This window comes from Falco naumanni, chromosome 1, assembly GCF_017639655.2.
Source record: "Falco naumanni isolate bFalNau1 chromosome 1, bFalNau1.pat, whole genome shotgun sequence".
NCBI lineage: Eukaryota > Metazoa > Chordata > Aves > Falconiformes > Falconidae > Falco > Falco naumanni.
In genome coordinates, this window is record NC_054054.1 from 41,267,249 (window position 1) to 41,286,736 (window position 19,488).

Consider the following 19,488-nt stretch of genomic DNA (forward strand, 5'->3'; position numbering starts at 1 on the left):
CAACCTCTTAATTGCTGTTGTTGAGGAGGTGCTTTCTCTGTCATCCTTCAAAGTGTGCTGGAATTGCTTGCAGGGGCAGCTCATGGTTTTGTTGAGCATCTTGTCCCAGCCTCTTTGGGGTGTTAGGTTGGACAATCTTTAGTGATTTAAGACAGTCGATTGTGGTTTCTTCCCTGCACTGTGTAGGAAAAGTGGGAATTAAGGTGGGTTACATTTAACTGAAAATCTTCAGTTAAAAAAGACTGTATGAGATAAAAGTGCCCTGGTGGGTGGGTGGCCAGGAGCATGTGCAAGCTTTGGGGACCTTTTTTTCCTGGCATAAAGTGCAAGAATGTTTCTGTTTACACATGCTGAGTCTGCCTGGGGCATTTCTGTTTTGTGTTTCATTGAGTCCCCTGCTGCCTCAGCTTGTATTATTATTATTATTATTGCATTTTCACTAGAGTACATTCCATCATTTTGTTTCGTCCTGGCTGGCCAATACACTGGTGCTTTAACTGGTGATGAAACAGGTGCTGGGGAGGAACAGTAGGAATTTGGTCTGCAGTTCTGCATCTCTGTTTTTTTGAAAGGTTTTAACATAACACCTTAAAGTTGTCTAGGGTAAAAAGCCATCTCACAGATCACCAGATCCTGAGGTCAGGCTCCTCCCTTGCCTCATAGGAGCTCCCAAGACCCTTCTCAGATCCTTGAGGCAGCCTGCTGTTAGCAATCCCACCATCATGTCATCTTATCTCTCAGGCTGCATCTCCCCCGTTAGAAGAGGCTGAGAAAGCAAAGGCTGTGACACGAGCTGTCCTGACTTCAAAGGAAAAAAACCCAAAACCCACCCAACAAAACAAGCAGCGACCACATGATGGATGCAAAGCCTAATCAGGGATGGAGCGCTGGCATTAACAGTGGAAAATGTAGTCCTGAATGAACGGGGCTAAATTTGTCACAGTTTCAAATACTTTTGCCCTCTCCTGCACAGCTGGCTCACTTCCCATGTACTCACACACTGCCCTTCTTTCCCTGCAGCTGCTGCCATGTGCTTCTTGGGCTCGAGCATATGCTTTCAGCTCTGCTTCTCCATCTGTATCTCTCCAGCCCCAGTTATCTTGTCATCTGGACACCAAATTCTTGTGAATGCAAAGGGCAGAGGGTCTCCCTCGAGTGTTTCATGTGGGCGTGGGGAGTCACTGGAGCTGGAGTCTAAGCAAGGGAAGGTTTCTCCTCTGTGTGCTGAATTCTCCTGGTGTGAAAGGCAAGGCACTCCAGTACCTCCAGTGCTTTGCCTCGTTAGTGCATTTGGAAAGTCCTTACACTTTTTCCAGGCACTTGTCCAATCTTTTTTGGCTGGCGGCTTCTACTTTAATACAAGATTTGCTGCTTTTTTGTTTGCAGTAGCCTGAATTTTTGATAGCTGTAGGGGTACCTCACAAGTCTTTATTTGGTTATGAGGAAGCGAAGCAGTAAGACTGCTCAGCTCTTCATTTCTGTAGCAGAGAGTTCCCTGTGAGAGGCTGCTGTAACTGAGAGGCTGTTGCACTGCATTGAAGTCAGTCAAGATATGTCACAGGCTTGTGATCGAGGTGACCCAAATCCTCCTCAGTGAAAGCACTAGCAAGCTGAGCAATTGCCTGTAAGGAAGGTCTCCAGTCCTGCAGAGCAGCTACCTGGATTCCCAATCATGCATTGCCAAGAGATGCATCGTGAGAAAGGGCATTGAGCCTGCTGTTGGTGGAACAGCTCTCCAGCCACTGTTGCTTTAAGACTATCCTCAGATGATGTACTGTGTGGGGCTGGCACTGCTCAGGGTCATCATCAGTCCGTTTGGTCGGTCTCTCAGAGGAAGTGGGCACCAGCACTGGAAGGTTCCCCAAGGTGTGATGTCAATGCTACACATTCATAATCTTTCACCTTCCTCTCTGCTCTTGCTAGAATAACAGGGAATCCTGGGGCTGGGGGAGGATTTTGGCTTCTGCCTGCTTATACCACATCTGCAGGACTCTCAAAGAAAAGCAACAGGAGTGTGCCCTTTGAGGCTGATGTCTGCAGCTTCAGTGTCTCCACATGTGTGTATAACTGCTGGGAAGATGTGAATAGGGACCACTCATCTCAGAGTTGCTCTTCTGTAGGTGCTAAGGCCTCACTTCCCTCTCCAAAGAGGTATTTAAGGCCAACTCCCAGGTATTAGGGAAGGGTGGGAGGGAGGTGGTGATCTTGACAAATTAGATGCAGGTGAAAAATCACACGGCTTTGCCTGCCCAAGAATTTCACAGTCCATCAGCCAGCCTGATTTAGAAAAAGTGCCTGTTTTTACTTAGGCTTTTCAGTAAGGATTCGGTCCCTAAAGACTTGCCTCACAGGAACCCCCCCTTTAACAATCAGCTAATTAATGACCTTGTTATCTGTCAGCTTTCTCCTGTGTGCTGCACAGCTTCTGGGGAAGGGATGCAGCCAAAGAATGACAAAGTTTTCCACCCTTCTAACCCCCACCCTATGATGGGCTTTGTGCCATCCCCAATTAAGCTCCAGTGCCTTGCCTTGTGTTATCATAGAAAGCAGGACCAAAGGGCCATGGAGAGTCCCCATTCCCTCCCTGCCCCTCTATTGCACTGACAGATGTCTGGCCTGGTAACAGCATGGACCTATCTCCAGTGGGGTTTTTTACCGACCGGGGATTAAGTCACTGCAATTTTAAAGCCAAGTGGGGAAAAAAACAATGCTACAGATCGTCACTGGCGTTGACAGGAAGGAGTGTGAATTGGGATGTGCTTTCCTGACCTTCTTCAGTGCTGAGAAACTTCTTTATTTAGATTTGTTCTTCCTAAGAGACTGCCTCTTCCTGTGGTGGAGGAGCACGTATGTAGTAAACACGTGTAGGTGGGAAGCCTGTAGGTAACAGAGAGGACATCCCTGATGGAACCCATGTTCGCTGCAGAGACCTGGTTGTGGGATGTCCCAGAGCCAGTCAGAAGGAAGACAGAAGATGTAAGCCAAAGTGGAGCTGCTTTAGGATTACGACCATTAATCTCCTTTTAATTTCTGACCTTCGGCCCCATTTCCCTGCAGGACTGTATGTAAACCTTCAGAATTAGGGAAAGAAATCTGCTTAGGATGAATAGCCACTGGAGATGTTCTGTGTGTTTTGCTTCTGCTGGTGGTTCTTGCAGACAGGCTTCCGGGGCCAGTTTTTCTGCCCAGACACTGAGGAACTTTAGGGTGAGAAATGATCAGGTCATTGTTTGCCCGTGGTAGGAGCTGGACATTGATGCAGTCTGTTCTTTTCTTATTCCTGCTTGTATGTGATCTGTAGAAAAGGGAGATGAGTCTAGACTGTATATGGGGTAGCTCTCCTTGCTGATAGGCGTGATGCTTTCGGTGTGGATGCATGAACATTTTGTAGGGTTAACTAGAAAAATCAGCAGAATATTTCAGGTCATTCTTGATGCTACCTTTCACCCGTATATTTGAGATAAAGCCCACTTGAACTCTCTTGGGAGCCCTTCTGTCATCACATCGTGATGAAATGATTGAAGGAGAATGTGTTTTCACATCTCACAAGTGCCGGTTCCCAGTGACTTCAGAGGTGATCCCATAGGCATGATGATGCTTTCTGTTATTATAAGCAGTTTCCCACCTGGGGAGGGAAAGCCTAAGCAACTCTGACTCCAGACAGTACAATTCTGCTTCTACTTCATTGGAAATCTACCTCAAATGTGGGCTTCTGATGAACCTTTTCCATGGTTTCTTACATAGGATGTGTTCGCTGCATGTGTGCACTAAAGAATATATTTTGAGTATAGTTTTGATTCTTTTATTATGACAGTATATCTCAATGTTGGACTTGCTGTTGTTTCTCCTTTTGTTTCTTGCCTACAATAGCTTTGCTTTCTGTTCATCAAATGGTTCAGCACCCCCAAGAAGAGAAAAGCAAGGAAGTAACAGGGATTCTGAGAAAGAATAATAAATCCTAATGGTGATTATACTGACGTTTATAGGAAAGACTTTACTTGATGTTTACAGCACAGAGAGCTGTGCATTTCTGCTCTTTTCTCTGTTGGACAATGAAGAATACAATGGTTAATAAAAACATACCCATGGCTCAGTTATCCTTTTGGCCAAACGGTGGCTGGGTTTTAACACAGCTTTGCTTGTCTTGTGAATGTGTTAGCTGCTTATAGTGTGCAATCGGCTTATGAAAGCTGAGCTGCATTATGCTGACGCAAGGTCTATGCAGCTTGTACTTGCTGGAATTGGTTTGGGCCTCAGAAATCAGTGGACCTGAGAACCATGGGATGTTGAAACTGCCAAAGAACTTTTGGCATTGGGGAACAGAAAAGGCACTACTTTCTTTCTTTTGCTGAAAGCCTTCATTTCATATAGGGTATTGGTCTTCACCTTTCTTGTTTGGAAATCTCCTTGGGACACAGCCTTTCCAATCTGTGTCTGCAGTTCTCTTCCATCTTCACCAGTTCCAATCATTTTTCTTGTGATTACTTCTCTGTTTTGTAGTTTATTTCCCCCCTTTTTCATTCTTTCGCTTATTTTCAATTTCCTCCTCACCCCTTACTTGTCCTTATCTACTCCCCTTCCTCCATTCACTCGTAGACCTGCCCTCTCACTCGTACCACCGCTGTGCATTTTTCCTCACCACCTCCCTTTCCTCATCATCCCTTTATTTTTGCCTCATCAAATTCACTTTGTTCCTAAAACCCAAGAGACAATCAAGCTTCTGGGAAGAATTGGAGTGGGAAGAAACTGTAACATGGATTTAAAACAATAGCCATATCAGTAGAGAATGGGAAGCTCTAGGAACCTTTGAAGGAAAGGTTGCCACAGTTCTGCTGCTTTCTTACCAGGCATTTACTCTTGAGTTTAACTTCTCAGTATGTCTGAATAATCTGTCTCCAAAGAAGGATCACAATGTAATCAACCATCTTTGACAGGAAAAACTCACCAAGCAGAAATATTGCCTCTCTACTTGTGAGAGTACTGTGCACCCCTGTGGCATGATATAGGTGAGAAGGTGACTCATTCTGGACAAACAAGTCATCAGTGGGATGAGTTGTGCTTCTGGGAGGCATCTTGTAAAAGCTTTCCTGTGTTAAAAAATCCCTCGGAGTTTTTCCATGGAAATGAAGGGCCATGATTCAACTGTAGGTTCTTCTGGCAGTATTACAGACAGAAGTACTGATGATGCTAGCCAGCCAGCCACAAGCAGATGGCCGAGGTGGATGAGTGTTTTCTTCCTTTTAAGTAGCTCATAAAGTGGAAAACTAGGGTTAAAAAAAAAAAAAAAAAAAGTCAGGAAGATCTCCTTCAAAGAAGAACAATTTGTTAGACAGGGATTTTTCTTGTAGATCTTCCTCAAGCTGGCTCTTGGTGGAGGGCTACGAGAGATGCCGTTGTTTTCCATGGATCTGTACCTGTCTTGTGCTCTACAAGTAAAAGGTGTCTGCATACAAAATTCCTGTGTTGATTGCTTCCTATTTTTCAGGGCACAACAGAAAAGTAACTGTGAAACTGAATTCCCCCCCACCTGGTGAATTCCCGAGCTTTATTGCTAAATAATGGAGAGGGTGGAAGGGCTGGTTCCAGGCTAGAGCATTCAAATATATGGGCCCTACAATCTGGATTGCACCTGAGACACCGAGGTGGGAGAAGAGCTAGTGGTTTTTTGTCAGGAGGAAGCGTGTGGGTCCTTCTGGTTGAGTCAGTCCTAGTCCTAGACTTTGGAAGGAGACTGGGGCCGAGTCAGGCTGTGACACTGTTCAGCAGAGCCAGAAATTACATGTAGCAAACACAAACCTGTTCTGCAGAGGTGTTCTGCAGTCTGCGCATACTTTGCTTACTGATCCAGCTGCAGCATCTAAACAGCTGGTTGAACAACAGGCTTTAGCTACTGAAGATGGCAGGACCGCCTCTGTTGGCATCTGCAAGTGATAGAACGGACATGCCTGAATTAAAAAATAACTTCATAGTAACTTAATGACTTAATAGTTAGTAGTATCTTAATGACTTAATAGTAACTAGCGTGTTGCAGGTGAGCAAGGGTGGTTATCTTTGCCTGGAGAGAAGTGTGGCTTCCTACCTTCTAACCAGCATAGCTGCGGGCACAACTTGACATGGTGTGGGAGCAGAGTGCACAATAAACTGCCAAAGCTGATCTCTAAAGCTGGCAGGAGAAGGTGATCTGAATGTGCTGGGTTTGGATGGAGAAAAAAGCATCCTGATTGGGGCTTGGATTCTGCTGTGAATCATGTTGTCCATCTTTCTGTCCTCTCTCTGGCAGGTCTATAACCTGACTCAGGAGTTCTTCCAACGAGGTAAACCAGTCAATGCTGAGAGCCAGAATAGCGTGGGCGTCTTTACACGGGACGTAGTGCGCAAACGTGTCAAGGCCGATCCGGATGACACAGAGGCCGTCAAGAGGCTGAAACTAGCCATGATCCAGCAGTACCTTAAGGTGTGTGTGCACATCATTGTTTTGTTTTAACCAAGAACAGACAAATCTTGGACCTCAGACACCTGGCTAAGCCTTGACTATCACTGGGGAATTGCTTTCTATGGTCTTTTGCAGCTGGGGCGGTTTGTGTTTTTATTGACAACTTGTCCTTGTGAGACGTGTCCAAAGACAGTGGGCTGCAAGAAATAATGCCTTTACTCTTTTTTTTTCTTTTTTTTTTAATCTTAAACTTCTAGCTGTCTAATTAGAAGGGGCTTTCCTACCTACACTTCCTGTTAAATTTTCTGGTATGACTTAATGTTTTCTTACCACCTGAAGCTACTCTATTGTCAGGTTCTTTTAGTAACATCTTGTCTTTTGCCTTACACCTGGGACCTCGTGATCCTGAGCGTCTTTTACCCTGTTCTGCCTCTATCCGTATCTCAGAGAGCAGAAGAAATGTAACTTTGATGCTAGTAATCTGCTGAGAAAATCCCTAGAAAGCATTTTGAAGGTAAAGCCATAAATCAAAGGTAGATTGTATAAACCCATGTCCTAATCATCTTTCCTCACGGCTTCCATAGTTCTTTTTATCCCTCAACACCTTGGCCTAAATGAGATCTCTGTGGGATGAGGACTTAATGTTGCATCACGTGCTCCACAAATAAAGTGTAGCAGTCATTCCTATTGCACTTATAATGACTTAGTCTTCTGAAATGAGGCAGGGGAGGCAAGCAGCGCTCTGTGATGAGGGTAAGTGTGTGGTATTCACTATTTACAGGTGAGAAGCTGAAACAAAGTGAAATAAAGATCCAAAGAGTCTCCTCACAGGGGATCTGTGATAAAGCTGAGATTTGAACTTGGGTGTCCCAAATGCTGTTTTGATATTTTGGTGTCCTAACACCTAACAAAGCTTGTATCACAGGGCATCTCCACAGCTTCTGTGTAAAATCTAGTTATTTATCGTGTTACCCATGTAACATCAGCCATGCAGACAATGTTAGTCATTTGATATAGGCCTGGTTTTCCTGGTGGTTACTTATGTTGTTGCTACAGGTTGCCACAGCCAGAGACTTTTTCTGCAAGTCTCCTAAATCCCTTCTCATGTGTAAATACCTGAGAACAACAAAGCTTCTGATACTTAAGACTATCAGACCAGAGTGGTTGCTGAGAGAGTGGGGATTAACTGGTGTATCAGGCAAAGTATAGTCTTGATAGTTGCCTGTTTTTCTTCCTGGCATTTTTCCTTCTTGGTTGAAATAATCGAATAGCCATCACTGTTGTTATCTTCACAATGTGGAGCGTCCTGTTGGAGTGTCCAGGCAGGATGAGCAGCCTGTTGCATGACCCAGGGAGCAGGGTTTGTATTGCGGGCCAGCAGAACTGACCCTGAGTCTGGGGAGAGTTGCCCACTCTGGATGGAACAACAGCAGTCTGAGAGGACAGGTCTTCTTCAAGACCTAGGTGCTGGCAACCTGGCCCAGCAGATGTGCCTGCTCAGTCTTCATTGGAGTCACTGGGCCATGATGAGGAAGGGGCAACCACCTGTTTGTCAATACAGTCACGGGAGAAGCCTATGAACTATTTAGTACAACTTTCACTTGTTTGCCTGACATCTTAGCCCAGGACAGAGATTCCTACCCTGCAACAGAATGCTGCACAGGGAGAGCGCCTGGGCTTGCCAGGCTTCCAAACAGGGTCATTAAAGTGTGGAAATGCCTGGAAGATCGGCCAAAGGGTGAGGGAAGGAATTGTAATGTTCCTTTTGTAAAAAATGCTTAAGGAATTACAGAGTGCAAATCCTTGTGACTCTGGTGATTTGAAGGTTTTAAGATCGTTGTGTCCCATGTATCAGTATTATCATTAGAAACTTAATCACAAGACAGGCCAAACATCCTGCCTTTGTTCTAGGGACTGTTGGAGGCTACAGCTACACCTAATACTCCTGCAAATGTTAACCAACAGGTCCTGAATCTAAAGCTTTCATAATCACACCAAATGAATCAAACACAAGTGCTTCATGTCTTGGCATTTCCCTTTTCTATCTCCAGTTCCTTCTATGTTGGGTTCTCTCACCTCTGGCACATTGTTGAATTGCTGATTGTTGTCTGTTTGACAGCATGTTGAAAGCTGCAGACAGCAGAAATAGCTGCCAGAAGTTTTTCATGGGTCCTCATGGAAACATTTGTTAACATTGCAAAGAGCATCTGATTAACATAGCTCCTGCTTCTGTTATAGGAGCACCAAGCAGCCAGTGCCTGACCAGTGAAGTGGGTTTTAAATGATAGAAAAGTCAGAACTGTGACCCAGAATCATGCAGAAGCAAAGACATCAACTCTGAACTCTGGATGATGCAACCATGGCCGATGCAACCAAAGCTGATGCCACTTGTTACTATGACAAAATGTTTTCTCTGGTTGGAAGGCAGGCTAAGGACTGATTTTGTCAGAACTATGGCCAAACACTTCTTACTAGCAAAAATAACGTGGTTTAAGAGTGGGACTCAGGACTCCAGCTTGCGCAGCTTCTTTGTGCCCTTGCAATGCTGTGCTGTGCCAAAATGAGTTCCTCTGTGGCAATGTTGCTTTTGTGTTTCTTTTCCTTAGGTAGAGAGTTGCGAGAGCAGCTCCCACAGCATGGATGAAGTCTCGCTCAGTGAATTTGGGGAATGGACCGAAATCCCTGGGGCTCATCACATCATTCCTTGCGGTTTCATTAAAATCGTGGAGATTCTGGCCCGCTCCATTCCTGAGTCTGTCATTCAGCTCCGCAAGCCAGTCAAGTGCATCCACTGGAACCAGTCAGTCAGCAAGGAGATTGAAAGGGTGGCTGACCACAACAGTGACCTCCCCGAGGAGGACAAGGGCTCTGATGTCTTTGTAGAGTGTGAGGACTGTGAGTTCATCCCAGCAGACCATGTCATTGTGACTGTGTCCCTGGGAGTCTTGAAGAAACGCCATGAGAGCCTGTTTCATCCCCGCTTGCCTGAGGAGAAGGTGATGGCCATTGAGAAACTAGGCATCAATACGACTGACAAGATTTTCCTGGAGTTTGAAGAGCCTTTCTGGAGCTCCGAATGCAACAGCATCCAGTTTGTCTGGGAAGATGAGGCAGAGAGTGAGAGCTTGACTTATCCTGAGGAGCTGTGGTACAAGAAGATTTGCAGCTTTGATGTGCTGTACCCACCAGAGAGGTATGGCCATGTCTTGAGTGGCTGGATCTGTGGAGAAGAGGCTTTGATTATGGAGAAGTGTGATGATGAAACTGTGGCAGAAACCTGCACTGAAATGCTACGTAAATTTACAGGTCAGCTATGCTCTGGTTTCTTTGAGTAGGGGAGAGAGAGAGAGTGGGGCTGGGGTGTTGAATAACCACTAGGAAGGAAATGCACTAAAGTAATTTTTAGTTGTTTGGCATGTTATGTGCCTTTGAATGGGCTGTGCATGTCCTGCCAGCATACCTCCTGCTTGGGTGTGCCTGAAAGCTATTTATACAGAGGGGCTGATAAACAGCTCAGGAAGTGGTGGGCAGAAGTGCTTGAGGATTTCACATCCTCTGCTTTATTTAATCACAAATAACTCTTCAGCAGCTGGAGCTGTCAGACTCGGTACTCCTGAGGACTGATCTCAGCTGTGGAAAGCAGCATAGCTCTTTTAGAGCCAGTGGAGTTGAACCTGTTTAGATCAGCTGAGGTGATGTGGTTGAATCACATCCCTGAGTTCCATTCAATATGAAGCAATGAGAATTGACCTAAATTTTGAACCTTGAGAGTTCCCATTTCCTGGGCACCTCACTTAAACCTTCCTAGACTTCACAGATTTCACATTTACTGAGCACACATCACATTAAAGGCAGCAGTTGGAGCAAGACCAGATCTGAGGTGTATTATACTGAGAAAATCCAAGATGAAATCACTAGAAGTAGTAATACTTGAACATGCTGGGCCTTGGTTTGCCTGCAGTCACTTCTCTCGTGGTTGCACACCTTCCCAAGTAAAGGGCTTTTTGTATCTGTGGAGGTCTTTGAGATCCTCTAATGGAAGATACTGTACAAGTGCAAGTGTAAGATAGTAACACTGAAAGAAATAGTGGTTGACTATTTTTTTCTAGTGGAAGTTTCTAGTGGCAGTCCTGAAATAAGGATTTTGAATTTATACATAATTATAAGAGCAGCATCCCCCAAGATTAGATGTACTTTATGCAATTCTAGAGATGGGTCCCGTGATCAAGCTGTTTCTATCTGCCTGTTAGATTATGTTAGCCAAATCTCAGCACCTGGTGGGTTTCCAGCATTACCTCTTGTCCATGGACCTCCAATTAAAGGAAGAAATTTGCCTTCCCAAGTATAGCTTTCCCCTGTACTTACAGACCATTTGCTCCCAACAACATGGAGACCTAGAGAAAGAGTCCTGGAAGCTGAGGACTACCTGTATAACTGGCAACTGCCAAAAGAGGTTTTCCATTTTACTACTCTTTTCAGATATCATAGGGTAGACACTGGACTCAGAAACCCTAATGCAGCAACCAAAACTGAATCCTTGTTTCAGCTTGTTCGATGTTGCATTTATGTTGGGTGATGAACCTGTGGCTCCCCTGCAGCCTGCAGAGACATGGGATGAATGAGTGAGTGCTGGACTCAGGGCAGCTTCTGCCTCATGAGCTGTTTGTTTTCAGTGGTGTTGGGTATCCCTATGTTATGTCACAACGTAAGCACATGCCTTCTTTCCTCCTGACCTCAGCAGGCCCGCTGCTGCTCTATACTGGTGTAGCAGAAGGCTTTTCTCTTTAAGGCCAAGTTGTTCCACTGCTGACATCTCACACAGCGTATAAACAATGTTGGTTGTTGGCAGAGCTTCTTGCTTAAGACCGCTTCCCCCACGCCCCCACCCCCCCAAACACTTCGATTCATCAGTAGGAATTTGGCTCTTCGGGTCTTTGTTAGTTTGGCAGATGGGAGTATACTCTCCCACTTCTTTCTTGGGGTCCTTCACTGTTGTTGTTGTTGTTTGCATGTGTTGGATGTGCCTCTCTCCCTCCAAGGATGGAAATATGTTGGCCCTGGGTCGTCGGTATGTGCTGCAGTTGCTGTTCCAGCTGATACTGCACCTGGTCACTGTCCATCAGACTCTTCAGCAGTGTGAGCTGTCTCAGCCTTCTGCTAATCCTGGGGAATTTTAGACTGAGTTTACCAGGGCCTTGCCCTGCAATGAGCATTTTGTGCATAAGCTGAGAGGTGGACTCTCAGCTGCTTGAAACTGCGAGAAGAAAACCTGTTCTTGGAGCACCCATTACACAATGTGACCTGTTACGCTTTCTGCCCCAAAAACTTGTTTGTAGAAAACCTTTTCACAGATCTTTCAGTATGGCCTTGCTAAGGTACCTGGATTTATCCTGTTACCCTTGCTCCTGGTCTCCCTGGCAGATTCACAGGAGCAGCAATAATCTGGGCCAGGTGCCAGGCAGGCTGAAATAACAGAACCATGCTCAGCTCTCAGTGCACCTACTGTCTCTTCTGCTATTTTTTTCATTGGGAGTGTGAGAGTGGGTTAGACCAGCCAGGGGGTGGTTGCGAGGGGGCAAAGCAGCCTTTTGTGATCTAACTGTAGTCATTTCTGAAAATGACTGGACTCCTCTGGTCCAATTAGCACCACCAAAGCCAGCTTTTAAAGCATTTCCCACCACACAAGTTCGTGTAAGTCAGCTAACTAAGCTGGGTAATCAGTCTTCCTAGGTTCTTACTAAGCTCAGTGGAAAGACTCTTCTGTAAGACAGTTCAGATCTCCCACACCTCACTTGGTGCTCTGTGACATCTTCTTCAGAAGCTTTTCTCTACTGACTGTAGAAAGTGCCTTATATTCAGTAATCAAAGTAGGTAGCATGAGCCTTTTAATGTTCGCTTTGCCTTTTGTAGCTTTCATGTTCTGGGTAGAAAGTCCCCCAAGTTCTTATTTATTGTTCTTCTATGAAAGAATTAAGGCAATACCAGGTGGGTTCCCATCTTCAGCTGTGTTTTCCCAGCCCGTTGCTCGTGGAGGCCTTTGCCGTGGTTCCAAGGGTGATAGACAGCCCTATGTTAAATCCTTTCTTTTAGACTCACACTAAGAATTTCTCTTGAGAGGTGACCTTGAATTTCACATCCATAGGTTAGTGTTGTGGATTATCTGGCTTTGCTGTGAAAAGCTCTAAGGATTGTTCTAACCTAAGAACCATTGACAATTACTGCTTTTCACAGCTGGATGGCTGAAAAGTGGTGTCCTCTAAATCTGATTAAATGGGCTGCCTTCAAACGATTAGAAGTCTTGCTCTCCTTTCTTTATTGGCTAAGCTCTGATTGTTGGAAGCCAGAAGGCAGCAACTGCAGGCCTGTTCCCTTCTGGAGGACTCACTGATTGTCAAGCTGTGTCTGGAGCTGCCCTGAGTGGGGTGTGTGTGTCCCATCCTCCAGCTGTATCTCTAGATCTCTCTCAGGTTCTGCATCATATAAACCAGCCCTGTTTGGATGGCTGGGTACCCTAATGTCTCTGTGGTGGCTGTAGATACTAATGTAGGGGTAGTACCACAGATCTCCATTGGCCTTAATGGGATCTTAAATACCCAGCTCTCATGTAGGCAACTAACTTTGTGTGTCTTAATTGAGATCTGTGAGTTGATTTTATGGTAATCCTGTGTCTCATAATCAGCCCCACAACCAACAGATCTATGTATCCACACCTCCCAGTAGCTTGATAAAGACAGGGTTGTGTGAGGCATATGGAGTTATCTTCCATAGTGCAAGAGTTACCTTCAGAAGTGGAAATCTGTGGCATAAGGATATGTCCCCTCCTATTTTAGTGAAGGCTAAGATCCTTTTTTAGCCATTTTATCTTTCTTCGGACAATAGAAAACCTGGAAATTTCCACATCTGTATTAATTGTTACTTTTATCTTTAGGCAAAGGCACGTATTTACCCTTCTATTTAAAAGCAGATTGAGAAAGTCCAATTGAATATGTTCCTTGAACGAGTGTGGCCTTCCCAGTTTTCTTGTTTTCTGCCTTGCAAATAGTAGTTCAGGATCTGAGCTTGTGTTGTGTTCCCGTCTGACTTTCAACCAGGCTCCTTCTCTGTGTGCTGCAGACATGAAGGTCTCCTGATTTTTGTCTTAGAAACAGCTCCTCACATTAAAAGGTGCGTAAGTGCAGAAGCGCAGGAGCACAGTAGTTGCACGGTGGACACTCGGATCATGCTAACATGGTCCGATGTGCTGGAGAACCTTAAAGGAGCTCATGAGAGCTGGTATGTCTGCACTGCCACACAGCATGGTGCTGGGGAAGGAGGCTGGCTTCGGTTCTGGGGACTGTACAGCTGTGTTTTATTGTACCCAGGCTCCTTAGCCCTGTTCCACACGGACAGCTGGCTCCTGCATCTCTGTGTGAAGCTCTGCCATCTGCCCAGGGCCACACCGTTCATGTTGCTGTGCTGCACTTTCCCTTGTGGTGAAGCTGCTGTGTGAAGAATAATTCCCCGATGGGAAGGCTGCTGTTTACCTGCTTGTATACACAGTACAAGGTCATCTGTGGGAAACACTGGAGAGGGACAAAGCTGTTGCTTTTACCAGTATGAGCAATTGCTCTATTAAATATTGCTGAATGTATACAATTGTTGATTGGCTTGATGACTCCACAAACCTTTTCATTTACAAATTTCAGTCTTTTAGCCCATCTCTGGCCTTATCTGTAGGCTGACAAGCCCTCATCTCATTGCTTGTAACACTGTGTTCCTAATGTTAATCATCTTTTTATCAGCATCTTATCTGTTGACTCCTGTACTGAAAAATCTTCTGGGCACCTTAACAGTGGAACATGAGAACATGCACCAGCTACAGAAGAGGCACCACCAGCCCACTGCAGAGACTCCTTTTATTTGAAAATACATTGTGTGAACATTTTTGTATAGTGCAGTGTGATGGATGACTGCTTTGGTCCTGTCCGGTGGTGTGTTGTCCAACGGCTTTCATGATGTGTTCTCTTGGGCTTTCCCACAGCCCTTAAAAATAAAACGTGATAACTTACTTCCTTGACGCATCCAAGAGCTCCCTGTTCTCGGACTCCCTTGGGCTTTTCACTTCCATCCCAAGCATTCCCGCTTTGAAGATTCTTAGAGGAGCATATTTTAGAGGCTTTGTTATGCTAAGTTGTTACCCCTGAAATAACATTCATTTGTAGGATGTGTTTTGTTTGTAGGGTATATTTATTTGCTAGTCTGTGCCATATTTTGATGTGGGGGTTAGTGGTTAGAAGGTGTTCGGAGTGTACTCTGGCAAGCCATCCAGGTGCCTTTGCTCGGTTTCAACCTTGTATTTCATAGTTCTGGTGGACACACGATACTGCTAAAAGCAGCAGCTGAACCGGGGAAGTAACCTGCTCCTGATTTTAAGGAATTGATGGCACAACTAAATAACTGTTTAGCAGAACTAAATAATGTAGTGCCTAACTAGTCTTCACAGTTGAATGTCTCCCTCTCTAAGCCGTGACGAAGAAGGTGGGGGAATTTGGATTGTCTTTGTTGCATGCTAAACATGCTGGTGTTACAGAGTCAGGGTCTGAAGCAGGCACAGGAGCAGTGCAAGGTGCAAATATGTCTCAATGCTCTGACTCGTGCTGACAGTCTCTTAGAATCATAGGATCGTTTGGTTGGAAAAGACCTTTAAGGTCGAAAAGAAATGTTAACCCCGCACTGCCAAGGCCACCGCTAAACCATGTCCCTAAGCACCACAGCTACACGTCTTTTAAATACCTCTAGGGAGGGTGACTCCTCCACCTCCCTGGGCAGCCTGTTCTAGTGCTTGACATCCCTTTTGGTGAAGACACAGACTCAATCCGACTGGCTGAACCTTGCCTGGATATGTGACGTTGCCTCTAGGGTGGGTCTCAGCTTTCCTGCAGAGGGGATTTTTCTTCACTGCAATTCTCTCGTTTCCCCCATTCCTCTCCTGCCAAGTGAGATGTGATCACAGGACGGCAACAAAATCTCAGTCAGTGACACTGAGGTGGTCCCGAACCAGCCTAGCGAGAGGGTTCAACCTGAGGCTCTTGTGCCACCAGCTGGTAGGCTGCCTTGGCTACAGTCTGGATCCCAGGTACTCCAGCACTTTCTGGGGTGGGGACAGTGACTGATGATGGCCTTATTACAGGTGCACTCAGGTGCCATTCACCATTGCGTCCTACATTCTCTTAGCAGGGGAAATCCTACAGCAATCTAGAAATCCTATTTCCAGTGTTAAAAGCCTAGTTCCCATGCCACGTGCACCCCACAAAACGGAAATGGGTCTGTGGGGTTTTAGGTTCATTTTGGAGGCAACTGGGTAGCAGTTGGAGTGAATAATATAGGTTTTGAGACATTTCTGACAGCCTTTCCTATGCTCCTGCATATTGAGAATTTGCCTTTTGACATCCTTATCTCTGTTCCTCTTTGGAGGCGTACCTGTCTCACAAGGCTGCCTAAACACCCAATTTAGTCGGGGCACCCAATTCAGTACCTGAAGTTAGGTGAGATCAGTCATATCGTTGGTCACTGCCAGGCTCCCCGTGGCAAATGAGACCAGGAGATGCTCTGTGTTTTCAACCAGACTGTCCAGGGTTCCCTGAAGCTCCTTAGGTTTTTAGTAACATAAACATTTTGAGATATTTCCTAAAGTGGAAGACTGCAGCTGAGATTAAAAGGGATTCTATTGCTGTTATATAGATACTTAGAACTCAGTAATACAAAAGAGGTCTGGTTTGGGGCCTCTTCCCTATAGCCTGCAGGCTTGGCTGGGATGCATTTTCAGTAAGTCAGGCTGAATACATGCCACCCCATGCCTTGCACAGGCATTGCTATGTTTTCTCTTGGACATGGTCTTACTTTTTGTCTTGCTTTCCATCCAGGGAATCCAAACATTCCGAAACCTCGCCGGATCCTGCGGTCCTCCTGGGGCAGCAATCCCAATTTCCGTGGATCCTACTCTTACACTCAAGTTGGGTCTAGTGGGGCTGACGTGGAGAAACTTGCTAAACCACTGCCTTACACGGAAAGCTCCAAAACTACTGTAAGTATGGCTCAAATCAGTTCTGTGGTAGTAAGACTGACATGGTGCCGGGTAGCAGGTTTCCTGAGAGGGAGGTGGAAGTAAAAACCAGCAAATGTGTTTTCCAGGGTTTTTTTACGCACCCCTCTGGACATAAAATGAGGTGTTTTACCTCTTTAATGTTTAGTGTTAGCTTCTAATTGTTTTAATGTAATTTTTTAAAATTTTAATCTACCTCTTTAACGTTTAACCTCTTGAATGCTTTAATATTTTAAGATCTCAGGGCCACATCTCTTTCTGAAATTATCAAGAGCTGCTTTTCCACGTGGTTTTAGGAAATGTGATCTCTGCATTTAATGACCATTAGCATTATTGGCCAGTTAAAAACTCCTTAGGAAAGCATGTGTTACTCTGTTTTAAAGCGTAGTCTGAATATGTAGTATTAAATGCGTGACCCTACTAATGTCTAGGTCTGAATGTGTCAGAGGTGCATATTAGGAAATCTTTCTAAGTTGGCAGTAGAGGGTAAGGGAGGCCCAGTCCTTGCCTGGGGGACTCATGCATTGGCAGGGAACAATGAATTTGCTTGTCAGACACTGCCTTTGCTTTCTGAATATAGCAAGGAGAGCAGGAGCACACATGGAGATAGTTACCACAGCTCAACTGATGAGCCGTAATGTATTAAGCTAAACTCACCCGTCGTTCAAGGTTATGTGTCTAAATCCAGAGACAATGGCTGATGAATATGCAGCCTCCAAGCAGCTGCCTAGTTCATTTCCTCCACCCAGAGCCTGACTGCACCATGTAGTTCTATTCAGCACAGAAATCTATTTAAAAAGATAGGAGAAGCTTTAGGAATCTTTCTCTATTGTTCTGGAGAAGAGAGGTACCTGAAATTCATGCCTCAGAACTGAGCTGGCAGCAATTTAGCAAGCACCTAACTACGTAAGAGATAAGACACTGTCTCACCCTGTGGGTTTTGAGACATGACTGGTTTTCCTTCTTTAAATTGCTGTCCAGAAAAAAAACATATCCTTAAAGCCTAAAAGTCTAATGTATAATTTAGGAGAGCAAAGGGAGGAGCTGGTAGAGAATTAAGGAGCTCTGTGACTCGTGTAGATTTGTTGGAGGCTATTGGAGCTAGCATCTGGCTCTGCGATGGTGCCTCAACCCTGCAAACAGCTCCATGCAGGCATAGCAACGACTTTGGCAGACATGCTGTGCCTGTCCTTGTAGTGCATCACACTGGGATTTCGAGAACCAGCACTCTGAAGACACTGGTGTCAGCTCACGGAGGTGTGGGAGGGCACAGAAAGTATTGTCTCCTTTTAGCCTCGCATCTGCTTTCCAGTAAGTGCTGCTGAGCTTTTCTGCTTTTCTTATCCTCTCCAGCCGATGCAGGTGATGTTTTCAGGGGAGGCCACTCACAGGAAGTATTATTCCACTACCCACGGTGCTGTGCTTTCTGGGCAGAGAGAGGCCGCTCACCTCATTGAGATGTACCAGGACCTCCTGCAGTGCCAGAGCTGAAAGACCCCCGTGTTTGCGAACACAACCAACTACCAAATCCTTGTACAGGTGTGTGAAGGAGTTCTTTTTTAATTTCAGTTCACAGTAGAACAGCCTTTATCTTTTTCTATTAAAAAAAAAGCCCTAACTGTTTAAAAAGTTAGTCATCAATAGCTTCATTTCTGTGTGCTGTATTGTTAACAGGAGAGTGCTCCTTTTGTCTGGTAAACTGTTTCTTTGTCATTTTAATTCTAATTTCACTTTTGGTGCCTATCATATTTTTTTCCTCTTTCTGTATTGTAAGTGCCTTCGATACTAAAATAAATGTTGTAATAAAAAGACTGGGTGCTTTGGTACTTCCTGGATACTCAGTAACTTGCAACTCTTTTATTCAGTGTTATAAAAATAGGACTTTTCTCCCTTTCTACAAAATCTGGAGTAGGAGGATCTTGAGATAGATCAGGATATTCAGTGTACTGATTGATCTTAACTGTTTGTTAAAAGTATTGCACCTTAGAGGCACAGCCATTTGCCTTGCCCAGATTAGCACAGAAATCACTCTGCATCACTACATATTTAACTCTGTATGTCACCTGTCTGTCAGCTTGTGTGGGTCTTTGTACTTCAGGAAATCTGCTTATAATTTCACAGGGGAATTTGTCTTCCCTCTGGGTTCACTCAGCCAGTCCATGGGAAGTTATCAAAGGAATTGCAGTGCTGGAAAGCAGAGAGACAGCCAGCTTTGGAGACATTTGGTCTGGAATGGTATCTTGGTTTTGAAGATAAACCAGTCATTCCCACTTATCAAAAATTGATTTGATTCACAACGTAGTTTTCATGTCTGCAAACTAGGTTTCTCTCTAAGGAAACTAAACTGGGAGCACTTCTGCAGGAGCTGACTGGGTATGGTGCAGCCTGCAAAGGGAACATCAAAGTCTCATCTGTCACTTCTCCTTCAAAATGGAAGGAGCATTCGTGCCTCTGCACCAAACTAAAGTGCAAAGTGAAACCTCCGAATTCCCTTGCTAATGCCAATGCAGTTGGAGTGCGCTCTACAGCTATAATTGGGACAGCCAGTCCAAGCGGAAAACACATGCAGAGTTATGTGGGAGTGTGGGCAAGAAGGAAAATGATGAGAAGCAGCATTCTTGAACTACCTCTGTGATGAAAATCCATCTTTTGTTGGGCAGCAATACCCAAAACAGGTGGGGTTTTCACACTTTGCCCCTGGAAAAGAAGGTCCAGAAGTCTGAATGACACCACTGATGTTGAAGAGTTTTCTCAGGGAGGTCAAGGCCATTCCCACTAGTAAGGAATTTTGACGGAATGTGCGGGCTTGGCTCAATCATATTACATCTGGATTAAAAATATTTTCCAGGGAGCCTACATGTAGTACCTGACATAGGGTTTAATTAAAACTTTTTAAATGCAGTTATCCTACGTGTGTGCTTCGTCTCAGAAGAGCTGAGACCTTAGGAAGCAGCTTGGAAAGTTTAATTTTCCC

At 45.0% G+C, this 19,488-nt stretch overlaps 1 protein-coding gene across 2 annotated transcripts in view; it reads left to right on the forward strand.

Moving 5' to 3' along the window:
• SMOX (spermine oxidase) overlaps window positions 1-18,325 on the forward strand; it is a 56,259-nt gene extending 37,934 nt beyond the window's left edge. For both annotated transcript variants that reach the window (XM_040591203.1, XM_040591212.1), the window contains exons 4-7: window positions 6,281-6,454; window positions 9,040-9,739; window positions 16,336-16,496; window positions 17,868-18,325. In XM_040591203.1, the coding sequence (XP_040447137.1) occupies window positions 6,281-6,454; window positions 9,040-9,739; window positions 16,336-16,496; window positions 17,868-18,005 (1,173 nt within the window). In that variant the 3' untranslated portion in view covers window positions 18,006-18,325. The remainder of the gene's footprint in view (window positions 1-6,280; window positions 6,455-9,039; window positions 9,740-16,335; window positions 16,497-17,867) is intronic.
• Window positions 18,326-19,488: the final 1,163 nt, after the last annotated feature.